Source organism: Heloderma suspectum, chromosome 13 (assembly GCF_057233095.1).
Source record: "Heloderma suspectum isolate Gila_16-S chromosome 13, 16-S_ref, whole genome shotgun sequence".
In the NCBI taxonomy this organism is placed as follows: domain Eukaryota; kingdom Metazoa; phylum Chordata; class Lepidosauria; order Squamata; family Helodermatidae; genus Heloderma; species Heloderma suspectum.
Window position 1 is genome coordinate 4,816,167 of NC_139470.1, and position 18,927 is coordinate 4,835,093.

The 18,927-nt window shown below is 42.7% G+C and overlaps 2 protein-coding genes across 4 annotated transcripts in view; one reads left to right on the top strand and one right to left on the bottom strand.

The window, feature by feature from the left end:
• The first annotated feature begins 87 nt into the window (after nt 1–87).
• VPS29 (VPS29 retromer complex component) lies at nt 88–5,688 on the top strand. 2 transcript variants are annotated; one of them, XM_084819257.1, is made up of 5 exons: nt 88–153; nt 2,493–2,545; nt 3,789–3,980; nt 4,275–4,510; nt 5,270–5,688. In XM_084819257.1, the coding sequence occupies exons 2-5, from the start codon at nt 2,537–2,539 to the stop codon at nt 5,385–5,387; spliced, it is 555 nt and encodes a 184-aa protein (XP_084675383.1). In that variant the 5' UTR covers nt 88–153; nt 2,493–2,536; the 3' UTR covers nt 5,388–5,688. The 2 variants fall into 2 exon arrangements, with proteins under 2 accessions (XP_084675383.1, XP_084675384.1); XM_084819258.1 differs by lacking the exon at nt 2,493–2,545.
• Nucleotides 5,689–5,750: 62 nt separating this feature from the next.
• The window catches only part of KNTC1 (kinetochore associated 1), a 62,453-nt gene continuing 49,276 nt past the window's right edge, over nt 5,751–18,927 (bottom strand). For both annotated transcript variants that reach the window (XM_084819253.1, XM_084819254.1), the window contains exons 54-64: nt 16,726–16,844; nt 15,470–15,605; nt 14,956–15,051; nt 13,582–13,638; nt 12,510–12,564; nt 8,997–9,060; nt 8,333–8,462; nt 7,989–8,078; nt 7,753–7,895; nt 6,344–6,434; nt 5,751–5,884 (exon numbers count right to left, since the gene is read on the bottom strand). In XM_084819253.1, coding sequence (XP_084675379.1) covers nt 5,858–5,884; nt 6,344–6,434; nt 7,753–7,895; nt 7,989–8,078; nt 8,333–8,462; nt 8,997–9,060; nt 12,510–12,564; nt 13,582–13,638; nt 14,956–15,051; nt 15,470–15,605; nt 16,726–16,844 — 1,008 coding nt within the window. In that variant the 3' untranslated portion in view covers nt 5,751–5,857. The remainder of the gene's footprint in view (nt 5,885–6,343; nt 6,435–7,752; nt 7,896–7,988; nt 8,079–8,332; nt 8,463–8,996; nt 9,061–12,509; nt 12,565–13,581; nt 13,639–14,955; nt 15,052–15,469; nt 15,606–16,725; nt 16,845–18,927) is intronic.

An 18,927-nucleotide genomic window follows, 5' to 3' on the forward strand; every position in this document is an offset into this window, starting at 1 on the left:
CGAGTCTGACTGACAGGAGCCTCCGCAGCGCGTTCTGGATGACTTTTGGCTCCGCTTCGGCTTCCGTAGGCCTCATTTCCGGACTTTGGGTTTGGCACACCGGAAGCGGAGGAAAGAAGAGGCTAAAGTAGCGGCGCTGAGGGGGCCAAGATGGTGAGTTGCCTGAGGAGGGGGAGAATGAGAAGAACGGCATAAACACCGAGCGGGGTGGAAAGAAGAGGCCCTGCCCCTAAGCCTCTCCAGTCAGCCTTTTCCTCCTTCCTCTCTGGAAACTGTCGGCCTTGGGGATCCCCTGGAGCTACTATAGGGTGGCAGCCTTCCCCAGCCTTTTCGCCCAGTTGGGAGTTGCAGCCCAGCGCATCTGGACAGGCCCAGGGTGGAGAAGGCGGGTGTGGTGGCTCAGAGACGGAGCTGGCAGTCAGGAAGTGCCCGGTTTGAATCCCGCCCATGCCACTAACTAACCCGATTCATTGCCTTTCATTACTGCATTGGGTTGGGTCCAGGCGTAGTCTTGCTCAGAGTAGACCCGTTGGAATCAGTGGGAAGTGTAAGTCATGAGTAACTTAAGTGCCATTAGTTTCAGTGGGTCTGATGTAAGCCGGATCCAACCCAATACTTTTAATGTGCGGTGGAGCAATTCACAGGGTAGATTTAACACCTGGGTGGGTGTTTAATGCCATCTAACCTAACCTTTTTTTTTTAATTGTGGCATGAATTGTTATCATTCTCTTAGCCTCTGGTTCACCCCCTCCTCCAGTCTATGCTATGGGGAAAATAATATTGATTTACCTTATAAGACTGTTAGGCTTACTGAGATGCTGAAATATTCTAAAGAGCAAAGAATAATCTTTTCACACTCCATTCCTGTTAGTCTTATTCCCATCCGCACCTCCTCCACTTCCTTGATCCTTCTTCCCTGATGTTGTTTTTGTTATGTTCTTTGTACAGCATCACAAGCGTACTGGTGCTTTTTTTAAAGAAGCAGAAAAAGGGAGGGATAGGCCTCCGCCCCTAAGAAGTTTTCAGTCTAAATTACACAGTTAAATTCTAAACTCACTGACTTGGGAGTTCAGTCCCCTTGGTTTCAGTGGAGCTTACTGTGCTTAATTTTTATACATGTGAAATACATTTGCAGCCTGTGATGACTGATCCAAAATGTTCTAACAAAATGATAGTGTGTGATTGTCTCCACGTGTTGTTTGCTAGTCAAGTGAATTTCCAAATGAATTTTACAACCAGTGAGTTCCCAAGGGTTTTTTCTTCTGACCCTGCCCTACTTCACATTAATTATAGTTTTGATTACATTCCTGCAATACATAACTCACCTGCATTCATGGTATTTATGGCAATAACTTTTCTCTCAAAATTATGCTTGGCTAACCTCTTGGAAGCATTACAATGAATCTATGAAATGAGCCATCATGCACTGTGTGTAGTCTGTCAATCTATGAAACTCCCTGGTGGGAATAATGAGGAGAGGAATGAGAATAAGTGTGTGTGCTTGTCAGTAGAAGGAATTTTGTCCTCATAGAAATAGCTTGGAGTCAGACAGCGTGATCCTTTTTCCTGACTTCGCTGTTCCTAGCAAGCAGTCTTGTAGGTAGCATCTCATGCAAGGTGAGAAGAACTGGACAGCTCCTGCAATAGTTAGGCAGGTCTGTGTGTGTGCAGAGAAAAAATGGAGAATGTGATTTTGAGGTTCACAGTTCAGCCTCTTAGGAATCTCAGCTTTCTTTTAAAAAATGGTTTCTAGCCCTGTGGCTGCAAATATATGCTTGAAAAGTTGAGAGCAATGCCTGGTGAAATCTTAGAGGCCCCAAGTGGGGTAATTGAATAAGATTTCCAGTGGTTTGGAGGAGACTTCAGCACCTTCCACAGCTCCTTCACTTTGTACATAATAGAGTGGTGAGCTCCCAGAGCGATAGCAGTGGGTCAAGAGGAAAGAGCCTGTGTCATCATTGATCCCAAGTGGATTTATTATAGTAGGGCAAGAAAGAAGATACTATGAATTAATATCTAGTTCTTAAGAAAATGTACTTTTGATTGTGAACCCAAATGAAGGGTGTGTATTGGGAGTTATTCATAAGCTAACGGGGAAACCATTAAGGGCAGGGAGTCTTGAGTTATACATTGGAACTCCCACACCTGCAAAACACTGGTGGTTTTGTGGTGCATGTGTAGAAGACCTTAGTGGCTCATTGGAAAACTATGGGAGATTATGTCTGCTCTATTCAGGCAATGCTGGAAAACTTCTTCCGTTAGTTATGGCATCTGTTGCATAAATCAGATTTATTTTATTAACATTTCCTTTCCTAACATTCAGATTTCATTGATTATTTGCCTATTAATTTGGCTTGAGATGTTTCCTTTTCCGTTGCTTCCTTTTTATTTAACATTGTTCATGTCTCACCCTGTCTTTTTCCATTCCCCTTTTCCCACCTCCCTGCACCCCTGCCCACCCCCGTCTGCAATCAACTTCTTCATCCAATAAGGCTGGGCACAGAGTAAGTTTGTTCAACTTGGGCTCTTGCTAACAATGGTTGTGGTAGGTGACAATTCTCTTAGTAGTTATTGAAATGTTTAAATAGATATGAAGAACAAAGTCTTGCTGGCGGCAGAGGATGATGCTACTCAGTTTCTGGTGTGGAATCACATTATGATGCTACATTGTGACTACTTTGCTCTAAATAAGACAGTGGTTTATAGACTGTGTTCCAGGGGACCCAGGCATTCCTCATAAAACATATCAACTATTTCTCAGTGAGTAGAGGAATAATGGCGGACAAACTTCCTTGAAAAACAGCCTGCTCACCACTATCAATCCCTGCCATCAGAAGCAATAGGGGAGTGTGGGCTGTGCCCTAAGGAAGGGATGGAGAGACCTCCGGGATCTACTTTGTTTAGTAGAACCCTGAGATCCATCAGTTCGAGCCTGGTGCAAAAGAATTAAATAATACACTTAGAGTTAAGCAACTCTGAACCCAGGAATTTGACTACCAGGACTGAAAACAATTCAGAGTCCTTCCACACAAAAATCCACTCCTGGTTACCCCAAGGATTTTTCATTCAATCAGTATTGAAAAGTTTCGTTCAATAGGGATGGGGGGGTGGGGAGGAGGTGCATGTCATTTTGTTGCTGCTATTTTTAAACAGTTGCGAGTCAGAAAACCTTGCCAATCTAATGCCAATCCTCCAGAGATCTGTTGGTCGATCAAGATCTACTTTCTGCCCACCTCTGTGCTAGGGTGTGCTCTTCACCTCACACAGTGTAACGTTGAGACCCTGCAGGCTTGGCCAGCTCTCCATGTGAATTTGGTGTGTGTGTCCTTGAATGCTTCTCAGAATCCTGTGTGACATGCAGGGGCTCCTTGGCAGACAGCAACTTTAAAAGGATTCCTTAAATTAAGGCTTTTTATAACAGAGTGCAAGTCTTGCTTAGATAAAGGTATTATTTTTCATCAGTCTGGTATAAGGGTCAAACACTGTTATTGCCATGTTTGGGGTTAGTGTCTTGGTTTTATCTGCTGTGGAACAAAAACAGTTTTAAACTTCTTGATATCTAAGTGCCACAGGATTTGGAAAGAAATATTACAAAGCACAAGATACAACTCCACTGAAGCTTAATGGGGCTGCCTTGGTTTTTAGGCATGAACTTTATTACCTTCCAGCACTATGCTGAATCTATCCGTAAATGAAGGAGCCATGAAAAGAGTTTTGAAGCTCTGAAAGTTTCTTAACATGTTGCCAGAGACCTAAGTATCTTCTTTCTTTCTTTTTTTTTTAATAAGTTGGTGTTAGTGTTGGGAGACCTTCATATCCCGCACCGCTGCAACAGCCTGCCAGCTAAATTCAAGAAATTGCTGGTTCCAGGAAAGATCCAGCACATTCTCTGCACTGGAAACCTCTGCACGAAGGAGAGCTATGACTACCTCAAGACCCTGGCTGGTGATGTTCATGTAGTTAGAGGGGATTTTGATGAGGTAATGACATCTACTGGGTAGAGAAAGAATATGGATTTCTGTTCTGAGTTTTTATTGTGCTGTTCTCTGTAACTGACTGCAGAACTGGTTTCTTACAGAGTCTATCAGATGCGGGTGTATGTGCTTGCCACATCAGGTACTAGGACCAGTCTCTTGCTTCACCCACTTTAGCCACGCTACATGGGGTAGTGCTGTTTGGTCATTCTTAATAATACATGATGGCTTTTTCATATGGAATGGATAAAGGGGAGAGTAGCTGTATATATAATTGACATGTTGTGTCTTTAATCCTAGAACCTGAATTATCCTGAACAGAAAGTTGTAACAGTTGGACAATTTAAGATCGGGTTGATCCATGGCCATCAAGTTATTCCATGGGGGGATGTGGCCAGCCTGGCATTACTGCAAAGGCAGTTTGATGTGGACATCCTAATTTCAGGGCACACACACAAATTCGAGGCATTCGAACATGAAAATAAGTTCTATATAAACCCTGGATCGGCAACAGGAGCATACAGTGCTTTGGAAAAGTGAGTTATATGCTGCAAGGTACTATTTAAGAAGGTGGGGGCGGTCTTAATATTATTTACTACAGTTTGGATTGACTGGGCTACTCATGGCTTTTGCTTCTTGGCTATGAAGGTTTACTACTGCATGAATTCAGTGTTGAATTAGGTCTAGCAAACATTGCTAAATGCCTAGCCACCCTACCTTTGTTCAGTTAGGAATACATTAAAGCAGGGGTGGACAACTTGTGGCCCTTCAGGCTTTTGGCGTACAGCTCCCATGAGTCCTCACCATCTGGCTAGGGCTGATGAGAGTTGTAGGCCATAACATCTGGAGGTCCACAAGTTGCACACCCCTGCTTTTAAAGTGTGTTATATAGGCCTTTGGTTATTTCCTTCAGTAGGAATGCCAAGTTGTTTTTGGAGATGTATTTCAGTTGCTTGATATGATTTATAGGTGTTTGGTGCTAGTGGAGTGAGCAGGTGGCACAAGAACCACCCACTACTCCGACGGAGTAACTGTAAACTACTGGTCTGCTCCTAACAACTGCTATGTCAAATTGCTGGTAGAGGATGCTAGTGGGATCTAGGCAAGACCATCTAGTGGCTTTACAGTCTCAGAGTTGTGGAGCCTGATCCACTGTGTGTTTACTTTGAAGCAAATCCCAGTGAGGTTAGTGGGACTTTCTCCCAGATAAGTATGTGTAGGATTGCAGCCTTAGGCATGAAGGACTCAGTCCTGATGTGGTCAGCAAAATAACTCTCAAACTTCTTCCCCCCCAGCAACATCATTCCTTCATTTGTGCTGATGGATATCCAAGCTTCCACTGTCGTTACTTATGTTTATCAGCTGATTGGCGATGACGTGAAAGTAGAAAGAATCGAGTACAAGAAATCTTAAAGCAAGTCACTCTGCCTGGCTCTTCTCTGGTCTCTTTTTTTCCTCTTTTTTTCCCCTTTTTTGCAATATGCACCCAAAGGTCCACAGTGTTTGCAATATTGTTAGCTTATGAAATGACTCCTCTTACCTTATCGTAGACAACTAAGTTTACAGTTAGACTTACAAAGTCTGCCTTGGCTTGACTCTTTTCTTTGCCTAAAAATGGTTCATGCTTGTAAATACTGTTCAAAGTGCACAGCGAAGTTCTGCCTGTTCACGTGAACTATTCCCAGTCTTGTAATAAACACTTGTTTAACTTTAATTTCGTAAAGCTAACATTACTTATGGCTTAAACGTCTTATGATAAATCAGGAAACACACCCACAAAGTACACATAAGAAAAGCTTTATTTTATATACATAGCATAGCAAGAGTCCTAAAACTTTTGTCCTCTAGACTCTCTTGTTCTTCTGGGAATTATGATCAGAGATCTACACCAGCTCACCACTGAAGTATATCTGGAGAGAGAGGGGGGGGGGGGAGTTACCAGGGTAAGACCTTTTAGAATAAATCCTTTTAGCAGGAATTCATAGGACAAAGTAAGATCCTTCAGAAGAGAATTGTAAGGACAGAATAGTTACAGTAACAAGCGCTGCCCTGGGCCAAAGGTACAGAAGGACTGGGGGCAGAGTTATTCTACACTATGCATAGAGCAAAGATCTAGATCACATGATCCCTGCCTTTCCTGGGCAGTAGCAGGAGTTAACCCATTGTTGGATGCCTCTGTCACACCAAACAGAAAATTCATTGGTTACTGAATCTTAGTTTGTTGTCACAATGGCAGGTTTGATTATTGGTAATGTGTCCTAGCACATTTCAGCTGAGTTCCTCTTGGACCAGTCCTATAAGCTTCCTGTGGAAGTTTCAGAAAAGATATTAAAACAATCTAGCAATACAACACAGAAATGTTTTACTACCTTCACAATATCTGAAGATGATTTGTGTGGTGGAAGAGGATTTCCAGATTTGTTATGATATTCTGTTATTAGGGATGCTGCATCATCCATCCTGCAATTACAAAACATGTACACATTGATTAGTAGAACACACCTGAAGTTTGCCCTAGGCAAAAAGCCCACATTGCCAGAGGCAAGTCCCATGTTTTCCTTGATGCATGATAGCTGTAGCTTGGGGATGGGAAAGGTAAGTCTACCAGATAATTGTGCCAGGGATTAAGATGTGTCTTCTACAAGTGCATGTATTCATTTAGGCCACAATCCACTGCAGAATTTGGTGTGTATGTTGCATAATTCTAAACACATTTACTCAGAAGAATGTGCCACTGGATTTAATGGGATTTACTCCCTACTAAGTATGTTTAGGACTGCAGCCTTAAACCCCCTGAAAGTAGTGAGTTTAAGGTGTATTATATAGTTACTTTTTTACTCTTCAAAGCAACTCATCCTTGTTCTAAAAATAAGGCTTTTAAAGCTGTATAAATGTTCTTCTCCCACACCTGGCTACTCCCCTGGAGGCAACACATGCATACAAATCTGCCACAACAACACAGTGAGGATCCAGTAAATTCTGTGGCAGACCCCATGTAACCACAGTCCACAAGTACAATGTGGTAGAATTCTTAGTGGATTGAATGTCAGTTTGCGATGAGCTCTCATTGCTGAAGTCTGCAAATTCTGCTGAGCCACAAGGTGTCTCAGGGAGCAGCTCAAGAATTTTGAAGTGCTTTAGGCTGCAATCCTATACTAACTTACCCCAGGCAAGTCCCACTGAACTCAGTGGGTCTTATATCTGAGCAGACAGACATAGGGTTGCGCTGTTAATATTAAAGCTACTGCTCATCCAAACCCATGGAAATTTGGGCCCAAGCCTGTCTTCCAAACAGCGCAGCCTGCTGCCCCTTCTCCACATAAACATGCAAACTTGGGTCTGCAAGGCTACTTCCAGCCCTGTCCAGTTCAGGCATTTAGCCCCATCCACAGAGGCTAAGGCAAAGTAGTTGTTTTGACATGGCTTTGCCTACACAAGAGATGATGATACAGCAGTGCTGGATGCTTGGTACAGCAGAGTCTGCAGCAAAGAAACCCCAGTCTCTAGCCACTCACTAGTGTGACGTGGCTTTTCTACACTGCAGTATTTCTTGCTTCCTGTTCATTAGCCTGACAATTCCCAAGTGTAGGAATTAGGACCCACATGTTGATCAAGGTAATTTTACAGGTATGCTACAGCATGTTCCACAATAGATTCTTGAGGCTGTATGGCACAAGGTGTGTAAAGTAGTGGAGAGCAATGGGATTAGGTGGGTCCTTTCCTCCCACCACAAAAGAATGAAAGAAAAATAACATTTGGAAATACTGCACTTGCCTACCTGTTCTTATCTACAAGTTTTCCCACCAGGCCTTTCACTTTGTCAGGACCTATCTCTTGTAATTTCAATAATGGGAAGTACTTTGTGGTTGTGGACTCCTCATATTTCTTATTAATAATGTAGTCCAGAATCAAACTCCTTATCTGCAAAAGAGTTATTCCAGTTACATCCATGGATTATGAGAGAGTCATCTTTGTCAGGACTTATTTTGCTCAAAGAGAGTGAAACGATCATACCTGTGAAGCAAAGCCAGCTACCTCACCAAGGTTCATATGCTCTTCTACTTGCTGCAACACAGTCTCAAGCTGACACAAGGCTAGGAAACCCTAGGGAAAAACAACACAATCACATCTTTTCAACCATTCATGGACAAACAAATCATGCTGTGTTCACATAGGTGTTCTTGAATCTCATAACTTTGGTGTTCAGGGAGGTTGCAAAGGATAACCTCGCAAGGTACCAGCTTACAAAGAGCAAGATGTGTTAGATTTATTGTGGCAGAAAACAACAAAGATTCCTATGGCATCTTAAATATGACATTCATTGTGACATAAGTTTTCATGGGTATGTATTCACTCACCTGAATCTGTTGAGCTCTTTTCTCAGGCTGAGGAATCAGCAACAGACACCCTAATGCCAAAGCCGGCTGGTCTAACTGGGCATATTGCTTTGCAATCCCAATTAGATCAAGGTCAGCTAGGACTGGACACCTTTGAGAGGGCACAGGAGAATTAAGAGTTAGTAACAGAATAGTCCCCTTCCTTAGTAGCCTAACAGCTGGATATAAAAGCTTATAAACTACACATATGTTTTATACAAGGTTGTCTTGGCTGAGTTGTTTCTCATGTATTTTTTCCATGCTCTCTTATGACAGGCCTTGTCTCCACATGTAGCAAACAGAGTAGAATAGACTGCAAGAGGGTTGTCAAAAACCATGTTTTTAAAATGCTCCCTCAGACTGAACAGCCCCTGCAAAGTAAAAGCCAGCACAGCAGGAGAGGGGTATATTTTTATGTTGTTATTGGCAGGGAGTTTTTAAATATGTTTTTCCAAGTGATCTCTTTCTCCCTGATGTGCTAGTTCTTTTACATGGGGGATCATTCAAAAGTGGTATCCTCCATTTGTAGTTTGAAGGACTGCTGTCCATTCAAACACCTTGTTCCGCTGCATACATAGCCAGAATTTTTAATCATTAATGACACTTTTATGTCTATTTGCCCCACAAAAGAGGTTTCTTTACTTACATCAATAGTGTTTTGAAAGTCTCATAGCATACTTCCAGTTGACTAGCATTTGGTGGATACAAAGCTTTAAAAACAAAACAAGAAAAGGATTTATTCTTTTTATTTATTTCATAGATTTATTCTATGAATAAAAGGATTTATTCATGTTGCATTTTGTCTTGTTCCATACATAGATAAACTTCTTCCAGCTCTGCAGAGGAGTTTGTAGTATCTCTCCTTTTTCTCGAGAGATACTACTTTTCACAGGAGACAAACTACTGACCTTTGTAATGTGTGACTACTGTAATAGTATGGTCAGGTTCTACACAGTATTTAAGCAAAAATACATGGCCAAATAAGTGAATAGGCTTAAAATTGGAGCTATACTTGCACAACACACACTATTCTACATCATAAGGAATTAAGAAGTGTCTTGCTGCAGGATCCTTTAGTCCTGCATCCTGTTTCTCATAGTGGCCAACCAGAAGCCTCCAGGAAGCCTGCTCTGAATTGATAGCCTTGAGTACACCCCTACCAACCCTCCTCCATCAATTTGTCTATTCTCCTTTTAAGCCATCTAAGTCAGTGGCCATTACCACATCTTGTGGCTTTTAAATTCCATACACTAATTATGCATTGCATGAAGAAGTACTTTGTCCTGAATCTCCTGACAGTTTCAATCCAAAACGCAATTAAGTTATGAAAATCTCCATGGCTGACAACGCAATCCTGTGCGTGTTTGCTTGTAAGTGTCAAGGGCTCCTTGGAGGCCTCTCTCAGTCTAATCCAGTAGCCAAGTCCAGACACAAAGGGATTCTTTTCAAAGCTTTATTCCTCTTTTACAACTTAACAACTCTACTGTTAGCAACTAGATATGAGCAGCAGAGTACCTATGCCCTAAGTTGGAACAGTTGGTCCCCATTTCAAAGGGAATCACTGGCAGACCCTGAACTTATGGGCTAGGGAGAATCCCTCCCCTTTTCCCTTGGATCCTCTGGGCGCAACCGTTATTTGCGCTTCAACCGGGCACTACGCCTCCTTTCCGCGCCCTCCATTTGGTGCCGCTCCCTGTGTCGGCGTCGCGCGTCCAGCAAGTCTGCTTCCCACGCTCTGTCACTCCCAGGACTGCTATCTAAGCTAGGAATGCTGGTGGGAGGAATCTGTCAGCTGTTGGCCCTGGGAAAGATGAGCGCGCTCCTCTCCCTCGGAATCAGAACTACTCTGGGATTCTATGGGCTCAGTGTCCACCCTGACAGTAAGTCAACTTAATTCAATGGGACTTACCTAGAAGCAGGTATGCATAGGATTGTCACTATATTCTGTTTTTACTGGTCACAGGGAGAGGTACTGAAGTATTTCGAGGCACTGAAGTCCGCCCAGGGTCTACCTTAAAGCTGCTGAAAATCCTACTGAACTGTCTGGCTTCTAACCAAGCATTTCCCACACACTTTAAAGCCTCTTTTTGCAGCCATAAGAGCTAGAAACTTGATCTTTTGTTCGTAAGAAACTTGAGATTTCCAGGAGGCTGAAATCTGCATCCACTCTAATTCAATGGCTTTTCTGCACTTCTGTTAAAGTGCAGAACAGACATGTTCAGTCGTTCAGTCGTGTCCGACTCTTCGTGACCCCATGGACCATAGCACGCCAGGCCTTCCTGTCCTGCGCACTCTCCCGGAGTGTGCTCAGGTTCATATTCATTGCATCGGTGATGCTATCTAGCCATCTCATCCTCTGCCGTCCCCTTCTCCTTTTGCCTTCAGTCTTTCCCAGCATCAGGGTCTTTTCCAGAGACTTTTCTCTTCGCATTAGGTGGCCAAAATATTGGAGCTTCAGCTTCAGTATCTGTCCTTCCAATGAGCACTCAGGGTTGATTTCCTTTAGGATTGACTGATTTGACCTCCTTGCAGTCCAGGGGACTCGTAACAGTCTTCTCCAGCACCACAGTTCGAAAGCATCGATTCTTCGGCGCTGAGCCTTCCTTATAGTCCAGCTCTCACAGCCATACATTACTACTGGGAAAACCATAGCTTTGATTAGACGGACCTTTGTTGGCAAGGTGATGTCTCTGCTTCTTACTATGCTGTCTAGGTTTGCCATAGCTTTCCTCCCAAGGAGCAAGCGTCTTTTAATTTCATGGCTACAGTCACTGTCTGCAGTGATCTTGGAGCCCAAGAAAGTAAAATCTGTCACTGCTTCCATTTCTTCCCCTTCTATATGCCAGGAAGTGATAGGGCCAGATGCCATGATCTTAGTTTTTTTAATGTTGAGTTTCAAACCAGCTTTTGCACTCTCCTCTTTCACCCTCAACAAGAGGCTCTTTAGATCCTCTTCACTTTCTGCCATTAGGGTGGTATCGTCTGCATATCGGAGGTTGTTGATAATTCTCCCAGCAATCTTAATTCCAACCTCTGATTCATCCAACCCGGCATTTCTCATGATGTACTCTGCATATAAGTTAAATAAGCAGGGTGACAATATGCAGCCTTGTCGTACTCCTTTCCCAATTTTGAACCACTCGGTTGTTCCATGTCCGGTTCTTACTGTTGCTTCTTGACCCTCGTACAGGTTTCTCAGGAGACAGGTAAGGTGGTCTGGTACTCCCATCACTTTAAGAATTTGCCAGTTTGTTGTGATCCACACAATCAAAGGCTTTAGCGTAGTCAGTGAAGCAGAAATAGACGTTTTTCTGGAATTCTCTTGCTTTCTCCATGATGCAGCGAATGTTGGCGATTTGATCTCTAGTTCCTCTGCCTCTTTGAAACGCAGCTTGTACTTCTGGTAGTTCTCGGTTCGCATACTGCTGAAGCCTAGCTTGTAGGATTTTGATCATCACCTTGCTGGCATGTGAAATGAGTGCAATTGTGCGGTAGTTTGAACACTCTTTGGCGTTGCCCTTCTTTGGAATTGGAATGTAAAATGACCTTTTCCAGTCTTGCGGCCACTGTTGAGTGTTCCAAATTTGTTGGCATATTGAATGCAGCACTTTAACAGCATCATCTTTTAGGATTTTAAATAGCTCAGCTGGAATACTGTCATCTCCGCTAGCTTTGTTGTTACTAATGCTTCCTAAGGCCCACTTGACTTCACTCTCGAGGATGTCCGGCTCAAGTTCAGTGACCGCACTATCATGGTTATCAAGGACATTCCTATCATGGCTATCAGGGACATTAAGATCTTTCCTGTATAGTTCTTCTGTGTATTCTTTCCACCTCTTCTTAATCTCATCTGCTTCTGTGAGGTCCCTGCCTTCTTTGTCCTTTATCATGCCAGTCTTTGCACAAAACGTTCCCTTGAGATCTCCAATTTTTTTGAAGAGATCTCTAGTCTTTCCCATTCTGTTGTTTTCCTCGATTTCCTTGCATTGTTCATTTAAGAAGGCCTTCTTGTCTCTCCTTGCTATTCTCTGGAACTCTGCATTCAGTTGGATATATCTTCCCAATAGAATAGACATAACTCTACCTAAAAACTCACGACAGTTCTACATGATGATTTGATGGCCTGAAGATATACAGAAAGCCACGTAACAAAACTAACCTGAAAGACACGGTGCCAGAACAACGCTCTGCCAAGCTCGGCTGAAGTTCGGAATCTGCAGAAAGTTAAAATGCATTATACAATGCCTGAGAGAATTCTATACTTCTTGGATAGTGGACTGTGAAACTTGCCAAGGCATTTCCGTTTGTGAATTCATAGGTCAAGTAAACATATTTTAATGTGTTTCTAAAAAGCACCTGCATTTTTCTAGGTGCTGTGTAAAGATGGAAGAATTACCTAGTCCTGGCCTACAAGCTTACAATCTCACAGGCACAATACAAGGAAAAAAAGGGAGGAGGAAACAGGAATATAAGCAAATTCAGGCATTAATTCTTCATAAAGTTACGTAAATGTTTTGTGACCAGGCAGGATGGTCACTGAGGGAGATAATTCTGGGAGAGGAGAAGCCAGCTGGCACGTGGCCTCAACCAAACTGATGGAATGGATAATTCTGTCTCACCTCTCCCTCTGCTGCTAACAGAAGCCAGTTCTGGGAGAGAATAGGAACCAATCACACTTGTTCCCAGCCAAGCCAATGGTAAATCTGGCTACTGAACATCCTAACCTACTGCCCAGTCCCGTAGTGTAAGGCATTATTCAAGTGCATGGGTTAGTGATGGAAGGCCCATTGTATCATGGAGGTAATCTGTACCTCCAGTGACCTGCGGATACTAAATGTTCTAAAGCAGGGGTGTGGAAGCTCTTGCCCACATGCCAAATCTGGCTCTTTGTGGTTCCCCAAAAGACACCATCCCCTTCTCCAGACCACCAGTCATTTGGTGGTTTTCCAGCCTTTGTGTGGTTTTTTCCCCATTCTGAAAGGTTGAAATGGCTCTCCTAAGGCTTAGTTACAGGCAGTAGGAGCTTTAACATAAAATATGCTGGTATTTTTGGTGCTGCCCCTTTTGTCTTTGGCCCCACTCACCACTGGAATGTGGTGCCCAAGAACTTCTCCAAAATGATATTCAGCTCGCAGGCTGAAAAAAATTCTGTATGCTGGTCTAAGGCAAAGATATACTCATTTCTTTTTAAAGTTAGGCACAGAATCCACCTAGGAAAAGATTTCACGCACCTGCCATAATGATGAAATCCCAGTAACCTCTATTAAAACCTTCCTCAGATAATGGATCTGAAATTCACAAAATAGTTTAAAGGGTTGTGTGTGTGTAGTAAGAGGATGCAATTCAGCTACTTCCGCAAAAAGCCACTTTACTGGGACTTGCTGAAAGTTTGAACCCTTTAAATTTAGTCAGTGAAGCCAACATAAAAAAAAACCTTACATAACAGATCACAATCCAGTGATAAACATACCTTGGAAATGAAAGCTAGAAACCAGGATTTTGTACAAAAAGGATCTATTGGACACACTGATAAAAGTTGTGTTAAGTATTTTCCCCTTTGCACAGGGTTTGGGCTGGTTTGAAAAAACCCCAACCCACCACATTCTCCAGAGTTGATAAATTAAGCAATCAAAAGGATAATCAGATGTTTTGTAGCACTAGACACATACAAACCCACCCACAGTAAAATATTAATCGGCGATTGTGCACCCTGGCTAGCATCCAATGACCTCTGATTCCAACATACATGCACACACATAACTTCCCCACCAACAGGGGAAAGTCTCAGCAGGACTGGGTAGATAGGCTCCTTCGATCCTTTACCAATGCCCCCGCTTCAGCTAAGGTGTGTGCATTTCTCTCATGTTTGCCGCTAACAGGGTGGCTAACAACAATAGAACAGAAATACCAAAAATAAAATGACAAAAACATAACAATATAACCTTAATTGAACAGTCCCCAAAAGGTAGCACGATCATAAAACGTCTTTAAAACCTCAAAAACAGTGTGACCACTAAAATGCCATAGTTCAAAAGCCTTCCAAAAAGGAAGCTTTTTGCTATACAATGAAACACTATTAAAGAAAAGGCCGTTGTTCTTCTCTTCTTATCTCCCTCTTTACATGATCTTTGTTGAAAAGTTCTCTCTGCTTTGACTTGCTCTCCTTGATCTATTTCTTAAATCTTCCACAAAATAATATAAAAAAATCTATCCTTCTTCCAAATGATAGATAACTATGGTCTTGCCTTTACAGTAAATTCGTAACTTAAATGGGAATTCCCACTGATACGTGAGCTGTAATTTTCTAAGGCAGCAATCCTATATCAAGTTACCTGGGAGTAAGTCCCACTGAACTTGCTTCTGAGATATATAGGATTGTGCTGTTAATTCCTCTTTCTCATTAAACTCTCTTCTTTTAACCAAAGTACAAAGGCTGAGGTCCACATACACCTGAATTTCAGTATTAATTACCTTTGGGTTTTCTTCCCTCATTCTGAAACTAGAAAATTTAACCAAAATCTGCAGAGGCACCAGGTAACTTGTTTCACACTGCAACATAGCTGAGTATGCCCAAATTTTTCCCATGTAAGGAAAAACCCACGTACCATGTTGAAGCTAATTAGCTTCTGTAGCAACCCATTCCAGAGTAGAGGATCATGCACCTTGTATTCCAGACTAAGTTCTGTCACTAGTTTCACGGCCTGAAAACAATGAAAAAGAAAACAAAATAATTTAATCAACACCCTGTTTATTCTTGAGAAATTGATCCAAGATAATATTAACTTATTAAGAAGACTATTCATCAATATTTGGCAATTTAAAGTACATTAGATTACCAATAAATACATTACTATTTATTATTTATTAAATTATTTCAAGGCCAACCTTTGATTACTCTGTCATAATAAACTCTGTGCTCCTGACTGTCTCCTTTATACACGTGTGTTTAAAGGAAATAAAAAAGACCATGAATTAGTGGCAGGAGCCCCACAAAACATTGCTTCTTATCCAAGTCCCTGCTATCCCACAGGGTCTGGTGCAAGGAAAAGGCACATGCTGCATTTGTGGCATGCCTCCCCTGACATCTAACCCCACCTCGCCCCTTCCCCGTAATATTACCGTGGGTTCATGGCTATGATTTTTCCACAATCCTTTGATCATTCCTTCCTTGGGAGTGCTATGGAACGATTCATAGGTGTATGGAATATTCAGAATTTCAAATTCACTGAGGTAAATTAAGCACTTCAGGAAATGCCTGTTAAAAACCAAGAAGAAATCTGCATTTACTGCAACTGAGGTTAATTTAGTGCTGTTATCCTAAACTTGTCCGCTAATATAAACCGGACGACTACATTTCTGCAAAATGAAAAAAGGGAGAGTCAGCAACAGGGAAACCAAAATGCTACAAGTTTCTAAAAATGGCTCCATGCATACAGCCCCAGTTGCTGAACTGAGTTTGATAAGGAACCGCATGCGTGAACAGCTCCTACATGTAGGTGATTTCCTCTCCTTGATCCAACATCTGGGGCTATGTATGTGGATCCCCTTTTAACGTATGTGGAGCCCCTAAAATCTCACTGAACAACTGTTTGGTATTCAGTACCCAAACTTCCCCTACACCTTGCTTCTCTGGCCAGCAGCTAATTGACTAGATCTCACCTTCTAAGAAGTTCCAATATGATGTAATGGCTAGAGCATTAGACTCTGACCAGGGAGACCTGGATTGAAATCCCTGCTCAGCCACAAAGCTTACTGGGAGTCCTGGGGCCAATTGGCATTTCTTAGCCTAGCCTACCTTGCAGGGTTGTTATAAGGACAAAAAACGGTGTGGGTGGGGAAAAAGGGGGATCCATCAACGACAGTTAGAAGAAGGAAACAACTAATAATTTGATACTGGAAGGATGTTTTCAGGGGATTGCCCTGGGTCATTTGCTGTTTTAGGAAAGAGCTGTAGTTCAGGGGTAGAGGTCATGCTTTGTGTACAGAAGGTCCCAGGTTTGATCCCTGGCATCTCCAGGTAGAACTAGGAAAGAATCAAGCCTGAAACCCTGGAGAGCCGTTGCTGCCTGTCAGTGTCGACAATACTGGACTAGATGAACCAAGGGGCAGCTTCCTATGTATATCTGAGCTGATAGTACCTATGCTGTTATACTTTGCTTTGTATTTATTGTTTTTATGCTTTGTTCAGCTTTATTTCTGCTCTGTTGACTGCAATAAATAAAATGAATCAGAAAGGGTCTCCATGCACGCAGCCCCAGCAGCTCCATGCATTCTGTGTTGGATGGGAGTGAACACGGAGTTTGGGGAATTTCAGCCAAGCCTCACCACTAGTGAACATTTTCTATGTCAAAAGGAAAACAAGACTTCGCGCTTACTTCACTTTCACAATGGGCTTTTTGAAGAGTGCTTCGACAGCACAAGGATCAGCCAAGTAGAGCAGACACTTGAGAGCCCGGCTTCTGTGAGCAAAGGTCAGCTGGTTTACCCCAATAGGCTGAAATGGGGAGAAATTAATCCATTAATGAAGCACAGTATTATTTCCCTGGTTTATTTGACTTAACATTTAACAGCACTTAAAAACAGAGATGCTACTTCTGACACCTTGTAAAAGGCTCCATTCATACAAAAACAGCTGTTGGGTGGAAACTATCATCGCCAAAACTAGCCTATGGGGATTTATGCACTGGATCAGAGAGACCTACTGTGAGGTGAAGTGCAGTGTTGCTGCCCTTGAAGACAGCACCGAAATTTATTTTTATTTGACTTATATCCTGATGTTCCACCAAAAAAATGAAGCTCAAGGTAGCTAGCAGTAATAAAATCAAGTTTAAAATAAACTCAGTTAAACCAATCATAAAAACAAATAGATTAAAAACACAATTAAAAAAATGCAACAACAAAAGAAATAAAAATAGAACCCAAACCAATAGAGCTCCATTCAGTCATCACATTTCTATACTGCCCAATAGGCAAAGCTCTCTGCATGGTTCACAACATGATAAAACATAATACAAAAACTTTAGCATTAAAAAATGCAAAACAGTTGGAATACAAGTTAAAAACAATTAACAATAAAACTACCAGGACATGATAAAAAAGTAAAAAGTCCTATCATATGCCAACAAATGCCTGGGAATAGAGGACAGTACATAAAAATATAAGAAGAACCCTGATGCTGGATCAGACCAAGGTTCCATCTAGTCCAGCATTCTGTTCACACAGTGGCCAACCAGTTGCCCATGGGAAACCCACAAGCAGGACATGAATGCAAAAGCACCCTCCTGCCCATGTTCCCCAGCAACCGGTGTACATAAGCTTACTGCCTCTGGTACTGCAGGTAGCACGTGGCCATCAGGACTAGTAGCTATTAATAGCCTTACCCTCCATGAATTTGTCTAACCCCCTTTTAAAGCCATCCAAATTGGTGGCCATCACTATGTCTTGTGTTGTTTATATTTTAATTCTGTGCTGTGTGAAGAAGTCCTTCCTTTTATCTGTCCTGAATTTCCCGCCAATCAGCTTCATGGGATGACCCCATTGGGTTCTAGTATTATGGAAGAGGGAGGAAAATGTCTCCCTATCCACTTTCTCCATACCATGCATAATTTTGGACACCTCTATCATGTCTGCCCTTTCTCGCCTTAGACCTGGACCCCCAAAGATGACAATGTTGGTGCCAAATGGACCCCACTGGGGACAGCGTACCACAGCAAGAGACAAGCTTACATGCCAAAGGCCAACTTGAATCAAAACGTCTTTGCCTGCTGGCAGAAGAACAGCACAGAGGGAGCCAACTTCACCTCCTTCAGCAAGGAGTTCCAGAGCCTGGGAGTGGCCACGAAGAAGGCCCTCTCTTGTGTCTCCCCCCAAACATGCTTCCAACGGTGGTGGGATTGAGAGAAAGGCCTCCACTGAACAACTTAAAACTCGGGCAGATTTGTATGGGAGAAGTGTCAGAGAGCCATTATTGATCAGCACAAATTGTCATTGCCATGTTACACTCGGGCTACCAGTTGGTTTCTAAGCTCAGTTCAAGGTGCTGGTTTCGACCTATAAAGTCAGCCTAGGTGTCCTAGCTGCCTAGGTATTTCAAAGCTAGCGCAATTCAGTGGTCACAGGCCAAGAACTGTGTGACTCATCATTCCTTGCACTCAAAGGCATGTTGGGCTTCTGTTTCTCACATAGCAGCCCACCATACTACATGGCAAGCCTCTATTGCAACAGAAAGGAATTTCAAAGGTAGTTAGCATTCTGGCAGTTGGGGGGGGTTCTGCTGACTAGGCCTTTACGTGTACTTAAAATAGCTCTTTGGATCCTGCCCACTGTGGTCAAATTCGAGCTCATACTTGGCTGTTCCTCAGAAGGAACTGTAGCTCAGTGGTACAGCAACTGCTTTGCATGCAGAAGGTCTCAGGTTCAACCTCTAGGTAGGGCTAAGAAAGAATCTTGCCTGAAACCCTGGAGAGCTGTTGCTGCCAGGCAATGTTGACAATACTGGGATAGATGGACTAAGAGTCTGAGTCAGTATAAGGCAGCTCCCTATGTTCCTATGACTTGTGTGGCACCAAGCAAGTAGG

Bases quoted from the DNA above. Each gene is read 5' to 3' on its own strand.
- VPS29 (XM_084819257.1), top strand. The intron at 3,981-4,274 runs GTAATGACATCT...CTTTAATCCTAG, and splicing joins TTAGAGGGGATTTTGATGAG to AACCTGAATTATCCTGAACA. The intron at 4,511-5,269 runs GTGAGTTATATG...CTTCCCCCCCAG, and splicing joins GCATACAGTGCTTTGGAAAA to CAACATCATTCCTTCATTTG.